Source organism: Ambystoma mexicanum, chromosome 10 (genome assembly GCF_040938575.1).
Source record: "Ambystoma mexicanum isolate Mex_15411 chromosome 10, UKY_AmexF1_1, whole genome shotgun sequence".
NCBI lineage: Eukaryota > Metazoa > Chordata > Amphibia > Caudata > Ambystomatidae > Ambystoma > Ambystoma mexicanum.
The window spans coordinates 619,581,014-619,601,473 of NC_090932.1; the positions used below are offsets into that span (position 1 = coordinate 619,581,014).

Below are 20,460 nucleotides of genomic sequence, written 5' to 3' on the forward strand. Positions count from 1 at the left end.
TAATTTGAAAGGATAAATTAACAATAGCAAATTGGCAAGTTAACATAATCCATAATCAGTGCACGGGATGTATGAAATTTGCAGCAATAGAGACACTCAAACGATATTTCTGTTTCTCCTAGGACTTCATTTGTTGGGCATCTGTCAGGCATTCTTGTTGGACTGCTCTACACAAAAGGACCACTTAAGAAGATCATGGAGGCATCTGGAGGTACAGGATGATACCCATAGTAACATTAGTTCTTTTCAGAATGCTACTTTTTTGTTTTGGCTCAGAGGTCGCAAAATAATGCTGTAGATGTGGGTCTGCGCATTGGCATCATAGTGCAGTGCTTTCTGTTACTAGTTCTTCCTGGTATGATCACCAGTCATCAAGTAAGGCATGTTCTCCCCTTGGCCCTCATGTTGCTTCAGCCTCAAGGACGGGAGCGAGGCAGTTGGGGATAGCATGTTCAATATGCCCATGTGCTAGGCTCCTTTTGCTCTTCCCCTTAATGGCATACCTCTGTATGGCGCGCAAGGGGTGAAGGTAAGGGCGCCCATCGCTCTCTGACTGATGAAAGAAGTAGTGGTCGGGTACATTTGTCTGTACTACTCCCAACGTAGTTATGTCGGCCCGGCTTCCCTCTGTGCTCACGACATTATGTACACATTCTGTGTCACTGTGCTTCAGGGATGCCAGGGAAACATGCAAAACTAAGAATGTTCAAGTTCTGGACTCTTCCCACAGCTGCTCAATGCTCTGGAGTGGGCGCATCTGCTGTGTCTGTTCTGGGGGGACCCAGAGGAACTGGGATGATGTGCGACCTACAATGTAGCCGATATGCTGTACACTGATGCTGACAAAAAGGATCTGCTCTTAGTCCTGTCCACTGCAGCATCCCCCATGGTGAGCATTCCCACAACGGCATTGAGTGCTAGAAGGAGAACAGCAGCCACAAGGGCATAGAGGGCCAGAGGGAGAACAGAAGTTCTGGATATAAACATGAGAAGTTGGAGTGAGGGAAACAGTATGGGGATGAGTGAGGAAATGGCAGGACGGTCAGCTCTCAGAGATGTCCTGTGGTGTCCTATGTGTAACATGTAAAAACAGTGTGGTCAAACAGGATTTCATCTCCTTGCGCTAACTGGGCATAATGAAATCATCTGGATTTACTGAACTAGCCAGGTAGTTTGGAGTCTTGCCTTACTGTGGTAAATAAACATATAATATGCTGTGGTTATTGGAAATGATGTAAATATGGCAATGCTATTCTAATTGGAAACAATGTCCAGAATTGATTAGTTAACTGAGTGTTAGGAATCTGGCACTTATTTGCAAATGTGGTGTTTTGGAATTTGGTGTTCCTGTACTGGCAGAGGATAATCTAATTTGGCGCTGCTGCACTAACTCGGAATACTAGAATCATGCCTTCCTTGGTTTACTGGGCTTTTTGGAGCGTTAATCCTGTCGTGTTTGTGTGTTACGTGCTTGTCATAGTGACAGTTGATGTTACTGAGCTAACAAGGCGTTGGGTATCTAGCCATATTGTGGTAACTAAACATAACCTGCTGTGATGACTGGAAATAATGAACATCGGACGCTACCATGTTAACTTTGCAAAATGGAACCTAGTACTGCTGTACTAACTGGACAACGTGGAATCCAGTATTGAAGAGCAAATTGAGCATAATGGTATGTGGCACTGCTCTGCAAACTGGGAATAAAAGCACCTGGCCCTACTTCACTAGGTTGGAATAAAAGAACCTGCCCCCCATGTCCTCATTGCAGATAAGAGAATGTAGAACTGCACTGCTAACTAGGTATAATTCAATTTGGTACTCATATGCCAGATGTGTATATTGAAAACTGCTCTTACTGTGCTAACTTGGTGTAATGGAATCCAGCAATGCTGTGTAAACTGGGCATAGCACAATCTGGCACTCCTGTGCTAACCCTGAGTACTGGAATCTGATCTACTTGTGTTCATTTGGCATAATGATACCTGCCTTTACTATGGTGATTGGTGTGATGATGTCCCTACCTCACTCTGGGGACCGCCAATAGGGTGACCAAGGGGGCTGGGCACCTTCCAAAAAAAGTGATGATAGTGCTCCGAGTGGTATGGGGAGGATCCCCTGGTCGCCTTCACTTGATCTCCTTCTTAGAGCAGAGGATTGTTGCATGGTGCCGACTAGGGACGTGACCCCTTTAGAGAAGTAGCATGTATGCCTGGGAGCAGCCACCTCAAGGAAACTGGGCTCTCCCGAACAACAAAGCACTGTGCGTACGCCTAGACGGAAGCTCAGGGCTCCGTAGGTACTACACCTTTAAGAGAAGATAGGAACGGGGATCCTGCGGAACCAGCACCTCCTGCCCGCTTTGCTCCACTTACATGAGTACATGAATCCCATTTAGAGTTACAGAGGGAAAGAAGGGGGCCTGCATTAGGGAGACAGACTTAACTGTCCATTGCACAAGCGCTCCACTCCAGTACAGTTAAGAATAGATAGGCTAAGAATCAGCGGCAGGGTTAGGGCATGACAACTAGAGAGAGGACAGCGCAAGAGGAGGCACTAACCAGCCCTAACAGGCAGATAGAGACCCCCGTCCCCATCCGTTCTTCAATGTCAGACTTGAAAAAGCCGAAAGGGCGAAACACGGATCGGCAACACAAAGTACCAAGGAATGGTTTTTGCTTAAATTGTAACATCATTATTTTTGGCAATGCAAGGTTCTAAGGAACGGTTTTTGCTTAAATTGCAAAATAATTATTGTCACAAACAACACAATATTTAAGAATTTGTTTTGATGAATTTGGAAACTCATGGAACAAGACCTTTTTTTTGTCTGCCAATACACCGTTAAGGAATGGTTTTCACTTAAATTGCAACTCAATTGTCACAGACAACGCACACTTTAAGAAAAGTTTTTTTCTCATTTAAATGATTAACTTGTAGGTCAAGAGACGCTTTTGTGTTAATTTATTAATGTGATTGGACAATGCACAGTGTATGAAATGGTTTTCATTGAAATTAGTAACTTAGGTGTGAAGTGGTTTTTGTGTTCATTTATAGATGACTTGGATGTTATTGATCACTTCTAAAATATATAACGCATAGCCGCCCCCCCTCCCCACCCCGCTCAAAGGGCCACCTCTAAGGGTGATGACTCATGTCTGGGACTGATTTATGCCGCTGGCCCCACCACAAGCACATCCATCCTGCCATTACCTTCCTGCCTATCACACGGCCACTGGCAATGGCCTGCACAAAGTAAGCCCTACTGGGCCTGGCATCAGTTTACCAGAGCATTTGCTCCATCTTAAGATGCCTGCCGCTGCCTATACTGTGCTTCATGGGTCGTGGGCATTGGAAATCCCGCCTCCGCAATCAGCGGATTTGGTGAACAAAATCCATTTGAATGAGATTGCAGGAAGCCAGCAGACAAAGCCGGCCCCCTTCGAAGGGCCACCTTCAAGAACCAGGACTCCTGTCTGGGTCTGTCACGGCCGGAAAGGCTGCCCAGAAATATCACCCATAAGGTATGTGACACCCTCCTCTGACTATACAGCAACTATCTTCCTGCCGAAACACCTTCCGCAGTACTCTTCTATCCCGCCCACCCTTTTCCTCATGCCTTATTCCTTTCCACATCCGTCCAGCCCTGCCTTAGTGTCCACCCCAGTACCTATAGATCTTCCCAAAGTAATGCTTGCGATACCGGGCATGCAGCGCTACGCAATGCCCTGCCTTGAGCCTTCCAGAGTAGCCACCTGACAACCCGCACCGCCCTCTACAAACCCGTAATTGTAGACTGCAGTCTCTGCAATGCAGAAATCCTCGCCTGCTCTCACAGACCAACATGACCAGCTCCCCCTAGGGCAAGTCTAATGGCATCCCCAGCATGACAATCTCACTAGGCATGCTTGCTGCTCAGCCCAACCCCAAATTTGCAAACTGAGTGCATCCTCAGCGCCTGACCCTAGGCAACTTCCCACCCAATTTCAGTTGTATCTCTGCCAACTCCACCATGACCAACTCGCCAGCCTCCACTGTGGCACTTTCTCAGAACCCAATTTGCTTCACCAGGCTCTCTCATGCTCCTACCTCACGCTCCATGACGGTCCCACTCGCTCAAACTACAAGCCCCAGCCACTCGCCAACTTACCGTCTCCAGCACACAGAGCTAGCCCACAGAATTGCGCCATAGACGGCGCATCCATCCACACTCTGACTAACACTGTCACTCCTAGCCAGCCTAATGTGCCGAGCCCACACCAGGACGGTGACCCCGGCTCTACTCTATCCATCATTAACTCAGCAGTACATCATACATGCACCCCCCCCCCATCCATACTCCAGTTGATTCCCCACAATACTGACCAGCCCCAAGTACGGCATTGCCAACCACAAGCTACCCAACACCAGCAAGCGCCTACCTTTTTCCTCAGCCACCTCACTAAAAGGAGCGCTAGTGAATGCCACGTCCATCCCTGCTCACCCACTGGACATCTAAGTCCTAATTACAGCCAACAATCCTGACCTGCTAGGTATCACGGAAAAATGCCTACACACTGCCTCTGGTCCAACACTGTCCATTGCAATACCGTCGGGATATACCATCCTCCGTAAAGACAGACAGGACTCTATAGGTGGCAGAGTAGCTCTAATCATAAGAGTCAATGGGCCTCATTACGACCCAGGCGGTCCGGGAACTACAGTACCGGTAAGCTTGCCGGTACCGCAGTTCCCGGACCACCATACTACGTGTTGTGGTCACGGGTGCCTGTCTGCATGCCAGGTCTGACCTGGTGGGCAGACTGGCACCCGAGAGCACAGCACGTCGGATGCACCGGCAGCACTATGAATGCGCTGGTGCATTCGACGTCCCCATCCCCATTCAGCCCTATGGGGCTGAATGGGAATGAGTAGGCCCTTGTTGTCGGCACCCGCAAAGGGGCAATTACCGGGTCTTGCCGATTCGCGGGTGCTGGAAAAAATGCAACTCCGGCGGCAGCCGTGTCAGATTTACTGGCACAGCTACTGCCAGAGTTGTAATGAGGCCCAATGTCCTTTAGAGAAAACTGCACCTCTACCCTACCCAGTGGAGAGTTACTTTCGACCAAACTATGTCTATCCCATACCTCTACTATGAAGACGACATCATGCACGTCCTTTCCACTAACACTGAACCCATATGTAAGACCCTACTCCTTGATTGTGAGTTAAAAGCGATTTCTGCTGACATACCAATTGTCTGTGAGTCCCCCTTATCATTTCTGTTTTATGCACAGTTCTCATTGCCAGAACGCTGAGATAAAATGCAAGCCCTTATTTCAGAAATACAACCAGTTTATGTACACTAGGAATCTGGTTGTAAATGTCAGGGAGTCAAAGGTAGTCGTGGTAGCTCTTAAGTTTGCCCTTACCCACCTATTTTTTCTAAATAACATTACATCAGAATCTGTGTCTAATTGCACTTACTTGGGTGTAGTTTTCTCACATAACTGGCGTGGGACAAGCTATTTGATAGATGTGTTCCTCTGTTATCACTCTATCGAACGTTATAGTTCATCAGTCAATCGCTACAGTTATAAGTTAAAAGGATTTATGTTGCAAAACCCAAAATCGGTTGCCCTTCATGGCTCTCAGCGTTGAGGTATTTGATGACATTCGTAGCCTTCAGCAAAAAGAAGACGCTTTTTTGCGACACCTGCTTTTGCTACATAATTTGTCCCCATTATTGTGTATTCATTGTTTACTACACAAATGATATCTAACCGATGTCATCATGATGAGGCTGATTCGAATGGCTATCTGTTGGGCTTAATCCAAAAGCAGGGCTGACCCGCATTATTTTGATTGATCTATTGTCGAGGGACAAGATGGTAAGCATCCTTTCGTTTAATTATATTCTTAGGAATTTAAAGGGCATAGCCGCAGAAGCGAACGTCAAGAATCCATATATGATAATGAAGAAAGACTTAAATCTCGCCTCTTGTGCTCTGAAACATAAAAGAGAAGATTATGAACTGACAAAGCCAAGCAATGGAGCCTACGCTCTTATAACATCTACAGACAGCTTTGAATCTTACTTGGACTGGATTTTCAGCATCAAGCATAGATATGGTTTCGATTCAATCTACTACCTATTGGTCATTTTTTGGCTCGCTGGAATGGGATAAAAACCCTTCTGCTAATTGTCCCTTCTCTAGACTACAGAAGAAAGTGCCCTACACTTTATTCTTTTCTACAGAAGGTATTCTGATATTAGTATACTTTATTATGAGTTTTCGTTGTGTCATTTTCTGTTAATATATACGTATACATTTCTAAAACCAAGTTTGACGCTATTTCACACATTTGATTTTAATGTATTATATGACTTGTCATACGTTAAATGTGCGTTGCTTTTATAGCTTATTCTGATGAAAAATCTGATTTGGATTTAGATATTCACAGCTAAAGGGTTTGAACTGAAATGCTGCAATACCAGAATACTGTATGTTTGTGCACTCCACCAACAGAAAAAGGCATCTCAGCACTGAAATAGAAGCCAGACAACCAAGTAAGGCTTTCAGCCTTGTTATAATGTCTGTGCAAATAGAACTGTCTTGAGTACCTTACGAAAAAGCAGATGTAATAAATGTTTCTAGCATGGCAGAAAGAAGGCAGTGCAAATGCAGACACTTCAAATCTACATCACACAGGTGCCCCACAAAGCTCAGGCTCGTAAGTCTACAGCTGCAGGAAATATGTAAGTGGAAAGTTACACACAAACCCAAACATACTGGAAACTGGACAAAACGTTGAACATCAAAGTGCAAAGCTAGGATCTCGGAACGCAGAGGTTTAGAGTGATTGGCTTTTCAGAAGAAAAAGATGATTGCAACAGAATATGGATCCATGCTTTGAAAGTTTACACATAGCCAGTATCAAGCTGATGTAAAATCAGTGGGCCACATGCAAGCAATCAGCATGTCTCTTCCAGCAATATGTTTTTACATAATCTGAAACCTTGAAAGACCTTATGCACCACCGTTCATGTGACAAGTTGAGATTGCAGTCCATTCTAGAATTCATTAGGGTAAGTCGTTAGATAAGTGTCAGGGCAGATGCTCAGTATGGGACCAGACTTGCTGGGCATGCTTTTTGCCCTCTACATTGATTTCCGTGTAAGTGTCAGGATTACAGAATTATGACATGATTAAAGCAGATTTGTGTAGAACTTTCATAGGTAACTACTGATGCCTTGCCCTGTCAATACAATCGTGTGTTCTTAACTTGAAAGGGACTTGTGACGTAATGTCCAGCCTGAGCGTTTTTGATTTATGTAATCCAAAATGACGCTGTTAATTCTGCCCCTGAAAGTGAGCTCTGCTAACCACTCACTTTCATAATGCTCCATGCTGAGAAGTATAGTGCAAACATGTATCCCTACTGAGCCTGCCTATTGACTCTCCTCAGTTACAGTAGAGTAACATGTGCATTCCTGAAAACAGCCTGAAGTTCTCACAAGCAGTCAAGCAGTTACTGGCTTTAACCATGCACAGTCCTGATCCAAATGATATAATTGTGTTCACACAGGGCCTGGTGGCAGCTTAATAATTTAACAACTAAATATAATTCATTTGTACTTTTGTGATGGTGGCCTCTGGGAATCTACAGTAATACTGGCCAAAACCATTTGATATCATGTTATTGCCAACTTGGTTTCCAGTGACTCATTTACCCTGCCAGAGTTTGTGTATCCAGCTGTCTGGAACAGAGTTCCACACAAAATAGACCATTTGGGTTGGTTTAGCCCTAGCACAGCCTTGTTCTCTCTCTAGGAAAGCTTGTCAACTTCCAGGAGAATAGGTCCTGTCTCTAGGGCACAGGTTGGGGACCCCTACTTCAAAGGACAGGCTCTGCCAGCAAGAGCAAAGTCACACCAGTGTGTTCATTACTAGAGGCTCTTTGAAGTAAGCAGATGGGTGAGGGTGCAGCTTGAGGAGTCCAGGAGGGTAGTTGCAGTCCAGAGAAGGGTCCCATCATCTTGGAATCTTCCAGGGCTCCCACATTTCCTGTGTCCTTTGCCACGTTTGCAGACAAATATCTGTAGGAATCACCAGGAAAAGACACTGATAACACAGTAGCCAGGATTGGGCCCTTACAGAAAGCTTCAAATGGTTTAATCCACTCTGACGGATGTACTTTATGAGCGGGTGAGACATCCTCTTAAAGGAATAATCTTTGGACTTCAGAAGAAGAAGTACGTCACCTGGATCTTTCCCAGAGGAACCTCTGTGGTGGGACTGCTTCTTGAACAAGGCCTTCCCGCTGCCTGAACACTGGGACCAGCATCCTACTCACTGCAGGTGATTTGACTGCTATGAGATGCCAACATAACCATTGCCTGCCTTTTTTTTTACCCAATTTGAGATGATCACAGCTGCAGGAAGACATTGCTTTGCTGGACCGTTCTGAACCGATTCAACTGTCTTGAGGCACTGGATTCAGTGGAAACAGCTGACTCTACGACCTCAATGCCAGGCCATACCATTGTAAAGCATCTAGAGGCCTGTCTCAATACGTTAGAGCCCCAAGACCAAGTCTGAAATGTAATGGTGTGGTTCTGTCACCCTGGAAGGACATAAAGGGCTGTTAGGCAGAATCACATGCAGTACCCTTTGGGAGCACTACATGCAATTAAGACTACAAGTGTCAGTACAATTTCACCTTAGGTACAAAGCTGTACTACACAGTTATGTGGTAGCAGTGGCTGAGCAGCCAGACCTATCTCAAGAGGTTACTGAGCAGTAGAACACGTTACACAAAGGACCAACAAATACAGTGGTTCAAACAAACACTTACTCAAGGTTTCTTGGTAAAAGAATATACATTTATTTACACAGTCAGTTTGAAAACATTACACTAACAAGAGCAGCTCAATATCATATACTAATACACCACAAATACACAACCAATAAGTTACTGAACAAGTTCAGCTCCCCTGAAATGGGAACAAAATGGCACTTCAGATACTTTTAAAAGGGGTAAAAAGACAAGGTTGTAAGAATCAGTAGCACAAATACTTTCATAGGCAGGGCAAAGGGTTTCAGTGAACTACAACCAGCAATTCAGTTCATAGGCCTGGGCCAAAGTCCATGATTCAGAGTCTTTTTGTATAGGATAGCACAGTTCTGGTAGTAAACGGTTAAGTCTTTGCCACAGAATTTAGAAGAATTTGGCTAGGCGAAAAGTTAGACAAATGTTTAGGGAAGGACAAGCCTTCGAAGTCGGGAAAGTTGCTGTCCTGATTCCTGCCCCTCATGTCCCCAGCTCTCCAAGATGTCAGGCCGGACCCAGGCCACGATCACCTACATGGCCCTCAAGGGCCTCTCCATCCCTCCAAAGACCCACTTGGAGTCAGACTTGGCGCTTGTGGCACCAGACTCACTCACTCCCATAGGATAACACTGGGGATTGGACTTGTAGTGCATTGATGGGGACAAGTTGGATGCCCCCACATATTTCGGTTCCCAGAACTGCGTGTGCAGTCTAGTCTTTCGGGTGTGGTTCAGCCCAGAGACACCTGGGATACCCAGAGACTATTTAAGCCACGCCCAGGCTGAGAAACATGCTTTGTGTTTTCTGCACCTGCAGCTTGACACTCACCGTGTTCGGATTGGTCTCCAGTAGGCCTGCATCTTTCTTCTGCGCTCAGCTCCTGCAAGAACAAGAACACCGTTAGGAACAGCCTTACCTTGCGGCGCTTCTGCCCATCATTCATCGCTTCTTCTGTTCTGCGGGCATCTTCGGCGGTGTCATTCCCATCCCGGCACGCCGCTTCTTAAGGAAAAGGGAAAAGAACAGAAAAAAGGCATTAGTAAGCATTCAGCAAATCTTCGCTTATTTTTAAAGACTGTACGAGCTTCAAACGCTTACCTGAATCCCAGCCGCTCTGAGGGAACTCTGTCTCCGGAACTTCTCATCCATCTGCAAGAGGGAAAAGACACTCCAGGTTAGCGTGGAAACATCTGGAGGCGCCGCATGCCGCGCTTACTCACCACATTTCTTCTTTATAACCGGCATCCACGCTGAAAACGTTGCAGCACCTAAAAGACACAGAAAAAGAACTCAGTTCAATATAAATACGAAAGGCTCGCATCGCGCATCGCGCTCTCACTCACCTTCAGGGCTACTCATCTCAGCAGCACGTCGCCATCCCGAGACGCCTGCCATCATCTAAGGAAGGAAAGGAACGAAGTTAGAGAACTGTTCAAAAGACTCATTATACTTACCTGTCGGACTCTTGCCAGTGAAGTAACTAGGCAGCAACGAGCCCGCATCAATCAACGCGCCCCTGCGCTGAAAGCAGGACGGAGAGCACACTTTCCAAGAAAACAAGGTGAGCTGTGGATCAAAGGGAAGGGTTGGACCCCGGGGAAGAAGGGGTTCAAGCACACAGAGAGAATAGGGAGTTAAACTCTACCAATCCAGTGTTTCAGGCCCAGTCTCCAGTTGAGTAGACTCCAGGGAAGGGTTCGAGGTCGTAAGAGGTCAGAACAGGCTGAGTGACATCCCCGTGGATACCAGGTGAGCGTTACAGAACACAAAGCCTCACATCAAAATCCACCTGGGCGCCATGGAAACGTCAGAAACCGACCAGTTAGCCCACATTTGGGGCAGCTACGTTCCAAAGTACATGCAAGCAGACAGGAGACCAACACCCTGAGGAGAGAGCTGATAGTAGCCAAAGAACGCACTGATGATTTGAGCCGGCAACTTCTCCAGTCACAAGCAGGGCATGCACCATTGCCGGAAAGCGTGCCCTCGATGCCAGCACCATCAGCCAATCCGGTTCAGATAACCCTTCCTGGGGCAGTTCCTTTGGTCCCGCCCCAAACAATTTACGGGGGATCCCAAGAGGTTTGCAACGTTCATGAACCAGTGCCGCCTGCACTTCCTTTGTAGTCTAGGGGCCTTTCCGAATGACCAATCACGGGTCACTTTTGTGCTATCCTACCTGAGTGGTAGCGCCACGGACTGGTCTGTACCCTTTGTGGCCCAAGACGATCCTTTGCTGCATGACTTCAGGGGCTTTCAGCAGGAGATGGAAAAGCTGTTCGCCCGTTGTACTCCTGGGCAGGCATTAGACAATGAACTTCTGTCCCTACGCCAAGGGAATCAAGACCTATTAACATACATAGCCATGTTCAATAGACTCGTAGTTGAAGCAGAATGGCCAGTGGAGACGAGAACCAAGTTATTTCATCAGGGGTTGCGGGGGGAGCTCAAGGATGTTCTCGCACAAGTAGTGAACCCCCCGAAAGACTGCTCAGAATTCATTGACCTTGTTGTTCAACTGGATCATAGGTTGCAGGACCGAAGAGCAGATCGAACCAGACCGGACCCTCGCCCTATGTATGTGCGTTCAAAGGACAATATTGCCCACACAACGGAAGGTTCAGGAGAACCAATGCAAATCGGGGGGGTCAGATCCCCCTTGACTAAAGCGGAAAGGGATAAAAGGAGACGGCAGCAGTTATGTCTGTACTGTGGAAGGTCAGGTCATTTCCTTAAAGAGTTCCCTGTGAAGCAATCGAGGAGGACGGTAGGGGCCACGGACAATAAAGATACCATCAAGGAATCGGAAAACTCTCCAGCCCAGCAAGTGTAGGGATCCACTTGTCGAGCGAAGAAAGTGAACTGCAGACCTCCCATTTTGCACTATCTGTAGTCTTGATCAATCAACAACAACCATCTTGGATGCGCGCTGTAAGAGCGTACATTGACAGTGGAGCCGTTGGGAATTACATCGACCAGGATCTTGCGGCAAAGATGGGGCTTCCGTTACGCCCTAAATCAGCCACCGACAATGTTACCACTGTTGACGGCACGGAAATAGCTTCTAGTTCAGTATCCCAATGCACGGCAGTTTTAACCCTTCTGTGCCAGGATGGACACCAAGAATCTATTGTTTTCGACCTCATTAAGGCACCACAGTTCCGGTTGATTTTGGGAATGCCATGGTTGGTAGCTCACAATCCTCGAATCGATTGGCGAGCAAAAGAATTGGCCTTTCCCGAGACTTGCGCCCACACATGTTATCGCCAAGAGAAACAACCAATGGACACCAGAACCTCCACACTTGCGACTGTGGCAATCAGCACCCTACCAAGTGAATACCAGGACTTTCAAGATGTCTTTCAGAAAGAACAGGCTAATACCCTGCCATCGCATAGACCATACAATTGCCAAATCGACCTGATACCCGGCGCACAAATCCCTTGTGGGCGAATTTACGCACTCGCGGAACCAGAAAACCAGCACCTGAAGGCCTATCTTGACCAATACCTGGTCAACTGGTTCATCCCTCCCTCAAAGTCTCCAGCAGCCAGTCCTCTATTCTTCATACTGAAAAAGGAGGGGAACTTGAGAACGTGCATTGACTATCGTGCACTGAACCAGATTACCGTAAAAAAAACGCTAACCCCTGGCCACTGATCCCTGAATTGCTTGATCAAGTCAAAGATGCCCAAATCTACACAAAACTAGACCTGAGGAGGGAATATCACCTTGTTCGCGTAAAACTGGGGGACGAATGGAAAACCGCTTTTCGCACCAAATACGGCTTGTACGAATATCAAGTAATACCCTTTGGCCTTTGCAACGCGCCTGCAGCATTTCAATACTTCATGAACAATGTCCTACGGGAATTGATTAATGTCTGTGCTCTAGTGTACATGAACAATATTCTAGTATATTCCGCATCAAAGCAGGACCACGTTAAACACGTCCGATCCGTATTGGAGAAACTCCGTCAACACCAGCTCTACACCAAGCTCGAAAGTGCTCATTCCACGTCCCCGAGGTGGAATTCCTGGGCTTTATTCTCAGCCCGAATGGAATCCGAATGGATGTACACAAGGTAGATGCTATCCTGAACTGGCCATCCCCAAATTCATTCAAGGGGGTTCAAAGTATGCTGGGTTTTGCAAACTTCTACCGCCGGTTCATCCCAGGATTTTCACAAATCGTGCATCCCATAACGTCATTGTTAAGGAAAAGCAACAAAAAGTTCCAGTGGACAACAGAAGCCGAGCAAGATTTCCAGGAACTCAAAGCAAGATTCACATCTGCCCCAATCTTACGCCACCCTCGCCCTGATCTCCCATACCTGGTGGAAACAGACGCCTCAAGCATGGCTATGGGAGCCGTCCTCTCACAAAAGGACCCCGAAATGGGCCAGTTACACCCTGTTGCCTTCTGGTCATGTAAATTCACACCCCCTGAACTCAATTACGCTATCACAGACAAAGAACTCCTGGCCATTAAGTCAGCCTTTAAGGCATGGCGGCACTACCTCTTGGGCGCCAGACACACAATCACCGTAATAACTGACCACCAGAACCTCCAGTACCTAAAAATGTCAAAGGCCCAATCCTCACGACAAATCCGTTGGGCTCTTTTTTTTTGCTGAATATGACTATGTGATTACATTTTGACCAGGGGTGAAAAACAGGAAGGCCGAGGCCCTTTCCCGTATGTGTTCAAGTCTTGATGGTCGTGCAGATTAGTACTACCTCCGTCCCCAAGCACCACACGGACAGAAGTAAAGAAACACTACCCGTGCGGCACTTGAGGCCACAGGTGAAGAATGCCGTCGGTCAGGAACCAGAAACGCCAAAGGACCCCCTGACCACTGTAAGGCAATGGAGGGTTAATCAAAACAGGGAATGAACAACAATACCATGTGATAGAAGATCAGAAAGGGGCTTACCCAAAAGTGAGGGAGATGGCGGCCTGTGAGATATGGAGGAGTAGTGGGGGTACAGCATACACTGGTCGGTTGTTTCTCTGACAGTACTCGAGAAGATGGAAACACCTGAGACAAATACGTAGGGCAATCCGTGAGCAGTCCAGAAAAGCAGTTCCGAGGTCGAGGGCCAAAAAGGTAACCATAAAGTTCAGTATTCAGTACAAAAGGATATCCGTGGGCAGTCCAGTGAACAAATCCGGGTCAAGAAACCAGTAGGAGGAAATGGAAACCAGCAGGTTGACAATCCAGGGATGATTTCCAGCAAGGCAGACAAAGCAGCGTGATATCAGGGGCAGAGATGAGGCAATCCATGTAACGTTCCGTGGTCGAGCAATCGTAGTATTCAAAAGTATCCAAAAACGCCAAAGCAGTCCGTGAAGGAAGCAGCTGTGAAGCGGTGCTTTCGTGTTTCTCTGCTTCCTTTAACTGTGTGGAGGGTCACCTGATTCACATCACGGGGGGGACGTGAGGGTCCGTGTCACATGACCCGTGATGATGACGAAGGCCGTTGTGGATGCCTCGTCACGTGACGCGCGGTCCTGTGTGTGCCCAAGCGGCAGCGCCAGTCGTGCGAGAATCTCCATGGGAGGTGCCAGTGAAGAAAGGGGCGAAGAGCCCTCGGGCCGTAATGAACGGGTCTCCTTTGTTTGGCAGGATATCGCCGCCGTTCGTGTGCAGGGACACGAAAGTCACTTGAGCTCCGATGGTGGTGAATGACAGGTGGGTGATGATGACGAACGTTGGGAGACATGACAGAATGGGGGTGGAAGAGCAATGGTATCAGACCCCTGACCCAATAGCAATCATCCCGAGTGACAAACTCCTAGGAATCACAGCAACCATAACTCAGAAAGAATTACATGAAGAAATCCAAAACCTGATGAGTCTGGAGCAATTACAAGCGTGGAGTGCACAAGGAGAACATTACATGATAAAAGATCAGTTGCCCTACTTCAGGAATCGTTTATTCTTACCAAACCAAGAACTACAAGAAGTCATGTCCGGTTATCATGATTCCTTGATTGAGGGCCACCCTGGAATCGCTAAAACCCTAGCCAAGATAAAACAAAATTATTGGTGGCCCATGTGGCGTAAAGACATTATCCAATTCATCCTATCTTGTGGAGTGTGTGCTCAAAACAAGTAATCCAAGCAGAAACCGGCTGGGCTATTAGAACCATTGGCAATCCCACCAGCACCCTGGCACACGTTGTCCCTCGATTTTATTACTGATTTACCACCCAGTCAAGGGTTTAACACTATTCTTGTGGTCGTGGACCTATTTTCAAAAATGGCACATTTCATTCCTCTTAAGGGGCTCCCAAATGCTTCCACTCTGGCAAAGGTATTTCTTGAAGGCATCGTACGGCTCCATGGGTTTCCTTCAGTTTTAGTCTCAGACCGAGGTACTCAATTTGTATCTAACTTCTGGAGAAAATGCTGCTCTATGGCCCAGATCGACATCCCCAGTCACCATCCCCAAACGGATGGTCAAACCGAGAGGACAAATCAGACGCTCGAGCAGTATCTGCGTTGCATGTTACACCAAGCTGAAGGAAGCTGGTTCGACCTATTATGGATAGCTGAATATGCTTCTAATAATTCCCTACACCCCAGCACTGGGCAGACACCCTTTTATACCATGTATGGCAGGCACCCACGTACTTCTGAGTTGGACGTTCCTACAACCCTGGAAATGCCAGCAGTCAAAACCTTGCACACGACCATTTCTCAAACCTTTAAAAGGGCAGCTGAACACCTACTTCAAGCTAAGAATCGCCAAAAGAAGTTTGCTGATCAACACCGAGCAAAGGCCCCCAACTACCAAGTGGGAGACAAAGTCTGGCTGGCGTCTAAACACGTGTCCATTAAAGGAACCCAAACTTTCCGTCCAAGATACCTGGATCCATTCACCTCTCACCTCGATTCATCCTGTGTTCCACGTGTCTCTCCTTAAACCTGCTCAACCTGGGACCCGGGTAGCAACGCCACCGCAGCCAGTAGTAGTCGCCGGGAGCCAGAATTCGAAGTCAAGGACATCCTGGATTCAAAGTACGTCAGATCCAAATTATACTACTTAGTAGACTGGAAGGGGTATGGTCCACAAGACAGGACATGGGAGCCTTGTGAGTACATCCATGCACCTCGCTTACTTAGACGATTTCATCAAAACCATCTACACAAACCAGGACCAGACAGAAGAGCCACCTTGAGAGGGGCCTTGGGGCGGGGGGGTGCTGTTATGATTCCTGCCCCTCATGTCCCCAGCTCTCCAAGATGTCAGGCTGGAGCCAGGCCACGATCACCTACATGGCCCTGTAAGGGCCTCTCCATCCTCCAAAGACCCACTTGGAGTCAGACTTGGCGCTTGTGGCACCAGACTCACTCACTCCCATAGGATAACATTGGGGATTGGACTTGTACCGTGTTTGGATTGGATTGGATTGGACTCACCGTGTTCGGATCGGTCTCCAGTAGGCCTGCATCTTTCTTCTGCGCTCAGCTCCTGCAAGAACAAGAACACCGGTAGGAACAGCCTTACCTTGCGGCGCTTCTGCCCATCATTCATCGTTTCTTCTGTTCTGCGGGCATCTTCGGCGGTGTCATTCCCATCCCGGCATGCCGCTTCCTAAGGAAAAGGGAAAAGAACAGAAAAAAGGCATTAGTAAGCATTCAGGAAATCTTCGCTTATTTCTAAAGACTGTACAGGCTTCAAACGCTTACCTGAATCCCAGCGGCTCTGAGGGAACTCTGTCTCCGGAACTTCTCATCCATCTGCAAGAGGGAAAAGACACTCCAGGTTAGCGTGGAAACATCTAGAGGCGCCGCATACCGCGCTTACTCACCGCATTTCTTCTTCATAAAAGGCATCCACGCTAAAAACGTTGCAACACCTAAAAGACACAGAAAAAGAACTCAGTTCAATACAAATACGAAAGGGTCGCATCGCGCATCGCGCTCTCACTCACCTTCAGCGCTACTCATCTCAGCAACACGTCGCCATCCCCGGACGCCTGCCATCATCTAAGGAAGGAAAGGAACGAAGTTAGAGAACTGTTCAAAAGACTCATTATACTTACCTGTCAGACTCTTGCCAGTGAAGTAACTAGGCAGCAACAAGCCTGCATCAATCAACAGGCCCCTGCGCTGAAAGCAGGACGGAGAGCACACTTTCCAAGAAAACACGGTGAGATGTGGATCAAAGGGACGGGTTGGACCCCGGGGAAGAAGGGGTTCAAGCACACAGAGACAATAGGGAGTTAAACTCTACCAATCCTGTGTTTCAGGCCCAGTCTCCAGTCGAGTAGACTCCAGGGAAGGGTTCGAGGTCATAAGAGGTCAGAACAGGCTGAGTGACGTCCCCGTGGATACCAGGTGAGCGTTACAGTTTCACAAACCTTCGCAGTGGCCGAAAAGACTTCCGGACCGCGTTTGCACAGTACCTTTAAAGTGAAGAAGAGCTGTAGCTGAGGCAGTTGTTCCTGGCAGTTCGAGCAGATCTCGCTGTTCCTGAGCTTCAGTCGTGGGGACAAGAAGGAGGATGCCGGGAGGTTCCTGCACTGTCCAGGGATGAGGCCGCAATCTTGGAAAAACTTTGGTTTAAGGTGTGAGTGCCTTAAAGTCCACAAGCTGGTTTCCTTCCCCCTGGCTATCCGTTTTTCTACAGCACTCTGAAGAAAATTCGATCAGGATGTGGACGGTGTCCAGGTGGCTTGCGAGTTGGTTCTTCCCACCAAACTCACGGGAAGAAGTTAACCTTGAAGGGCTTCTCTGTCGATGGAGTTTCAGGCAATTCGGACCTGCAGCAGGGCTGCACCAGTCGTCCAGGACTTGCAGCACTCCTCTTCCTTCAGCTCGTCTTCGGTTCTTTCATTCCAGTGGTCAACTCTGCTTTCCAAGTCCCAGAGACGTGCTTTTAAACAGTTTCCCCCATTCATTCCAGCCTGGCTGTCAGCCACATAGCAAGGTGGCTGTCCTTGCCGGACAGCCAGCCGGCCAATCACGCCAGAGTGCATTCAGGTCTCTTAGGAGACTAAGCACAGGGAGTTTCGGGCACCTCCCTCACATCCTGTCCTTCCCAGACACTCAGGCGCCAGAGGAGGGCTTCAGCACTGAAGACCGCCAAAGGCTAACGAACAAAGGAACCAAACCTTGTTTGGCACGCAGAGACAAACACAAGAAGGACCTTTCCTAAAAGAAATGGCGAAAAAAGTTGACCGCAGTCTGTTTTTACAGAAAGGTCTCAGGCGCCATATTGGAAAACATGGCTGATCCGATTTTTAGCTACCGTTGTTGGCGGTTGGGGAAAAATCATGGTAGTTTGATCTAAACCACTGTCACCAGCCATTTAAAGTAGGAAGGGGTAACATTTGACTGTTAGGTGAGTGTTTTGACTCAGGGAAAGCTAGGCAACCCCTCCAGCACTCTATAGGAAGATAGGGTGTGCCGGGTCTGTAAATTTAAAGAAACTAGTAAAGTCAATTTAACTTTACATGCTCTGGGAGCCAGTAGTCAGTCCCAGAGAAGGTATTTAAACTTTGGGAAGTCTGAAAGCCATCCCGGTGTCACTGCACTGAAGGTGCTGTGTGACGCACAGAAAAAGATGATGCCTATGGAGTTTTTTTAAATCTCCATAACCAAGGAACACAAAAGTAAAACACACATCAAAATACATGGAAGAGTGGGAAAAAAGGCTCACACTCTTCCCAGGAAAAAAATCAAATCCTAGAAATCCAGCAAAGTTGCTAGGGGACTCAAAAGCTAAGGGAAATTAGCACATTATTGAGAATTCTCCCTAACAAGGTCCATGGTGACATTTAGGAGCCCGCTCCTTAACCTTTTGTAAAGACATCTTCATGGAACTAGAACATGTTTGCTGAAGAAATTGCACATCTTCCCTGTCTTCTAACCCAGAATGCCTATTTCATCTTCAAGTTATCTTATTCTGTGTCTTCTTTTAGACTGTTGGGTTATTAGTGTTTTTATTAGTTGTGTGCATTTTTAGTTTAATTAAAGACCCCTATTGTTTTTTGTATAACTTTGTCGGACATTATATTTTGGTAACACAGTACTATTGTAGTTTGGATGCTTTGGTAGCTCACATCCCTCGTGAACAGTATAGTCTGCCTTTTCCCCTGGTTACCACAAGAGGCTAAGGAGGTATACATGTCGGGCTGTGTCTGTTTTTCCCCATCATGATTGGGATCATTGCTGGTTTAGTAGTAGTTGTATCCACTACTCACCCCTGTACTACAGAACTGCAGTCCATGTTGAAGTCCTGTTAGCAGGGGCACCTAGCTTGATGTGTACTTGGATCACACGATTCATAAGACTCTCAGTCTTGCGAGAATGCAATTTATGTATAGGTTTGGCAGATCTTTCTGTTGTGTTTTGCAGGAGCTTCATTGACCACCTTTCAAATCATAAAACACATTTCGAGGGGATTGGGTCCTCCGACGAATTCCATATCTATGACAGTAATCACCACAGTTGTGCTGCTTTGGAAAATCTTCGGCGTCTGCGTCGATGACGTCGATACGCGGCCCTCGAGGACTTCCTCCAACGGCCGACGTCACTGGATGTTATAAGTAGGACGCGCGATGCCCGTAGCCTCAATTCCGTTTTTTCCACGAACGTGTTCGCTTCGGAGATCGCGGCGCCTCGACTCTTTGGAGTTCCTGTTCTTCGAACTTGTTTCGTATTGTGAAGTCTTTCTTCGTGAAGATGTCTACCTCGTCTTCCACACCGCGTCCGGGCTTTAAGAAGTGCGGGGACTGTGGGTCCAAGATGTCGGTTACGGACTCGCACGACGCCTGCCTCTGGTGCCTCGGGGAGGCCCATGACACGGATGACTGTGTCGACTGCCAGTCACTCACGTCAAAAGCCTTGCGGGAGCGCAAGAAGAAGTTATCGCTAGGTAAGGTGTCTAAGTCACGGAAGTCGAGGTCTGCAGGGCTTTCGATGGACGATTCGAGAGGTGACTCTCCGCGTCGTCATCGGAAGTCCAGTGGGTCTCGGTCCCGGAGTCGGTCCCGCCACTCCTCTGCCTCTTCGAGGCACTCCCAGAAGCGCCGTCATCGGTCGCCTTCCCCGTCCTCTTCCGAGGACTCCGCCCGTTGGCGGGTCGCTTACCCCACCAAGCATGCGACGCCGGAGGAATGGGCTTCCTTCAGGAAGAAAATGTTGGCGATTCTCGAATCGCAGGGCACTGGTCCGTCCGTGCCTCCGAGTGGGGTTGGTCGTGATCGGTGGAGAGACACTGCTCGCATGCCTTTGGGCTCGGGTGGTTATCACAATTTGCGGGTGAGATCCCGCTCGGAGAAGGGGAATCATTCTCTGCATGCCCGTTCCAGGTCCCGGTCCTCGACGTGCTCGAGACCGTGTGAACCTGTGGTGTCTTCGAGGAAGACGTCGACGCCGGTGGCGCCGAGGTCGTCGATGGACTCTTTCAAGGCCCCGCCTTAGAAAGAAGTCGTCAATGCCATCGGCGCCCCGACTTTCGAGGGACACGCTCAGGGCCTCGGGGACTGTCGGCGCCATTGATGCTGTCGGCGCCGCGTTCGGCGTTGACGCCGATTCACTCGTCGCCTTTCGAGGCTGTTTCAACAGGGGTTCCCCGGGGCTCGGTGGAACCGCCTAGAAAGGCGCTGGCAAAGGCCAAGCATGGCTTT

At 48.0% G+C, this 20,460-nt stretch overlaps 1 protein-coding gene across 12 annotated transcripts in view; it reads left to right on the forward strand.

Moving 5' to 3' along the window:
• Positions 1-20,460, forward strand: part of RHBDD1 (rhomboid domain containing 1) — a 723,897-nt gene that overhangs the window by 245,793 nt on the left and 457,644 nt on the right. For all 12 annotated transcript variants that reach the window (XM_069618187.1, XM_069618194.1, XM_069618189.1 and 9 more), the window contains one exon: positions 123-211. In XM_069618187.1, the coding sequence (XP_069474288.1) occupies positions 123-211 (89 nt within the window). The remainder of the gene's footprint in view (positions 1-122; positions 212-20,460) is intronic.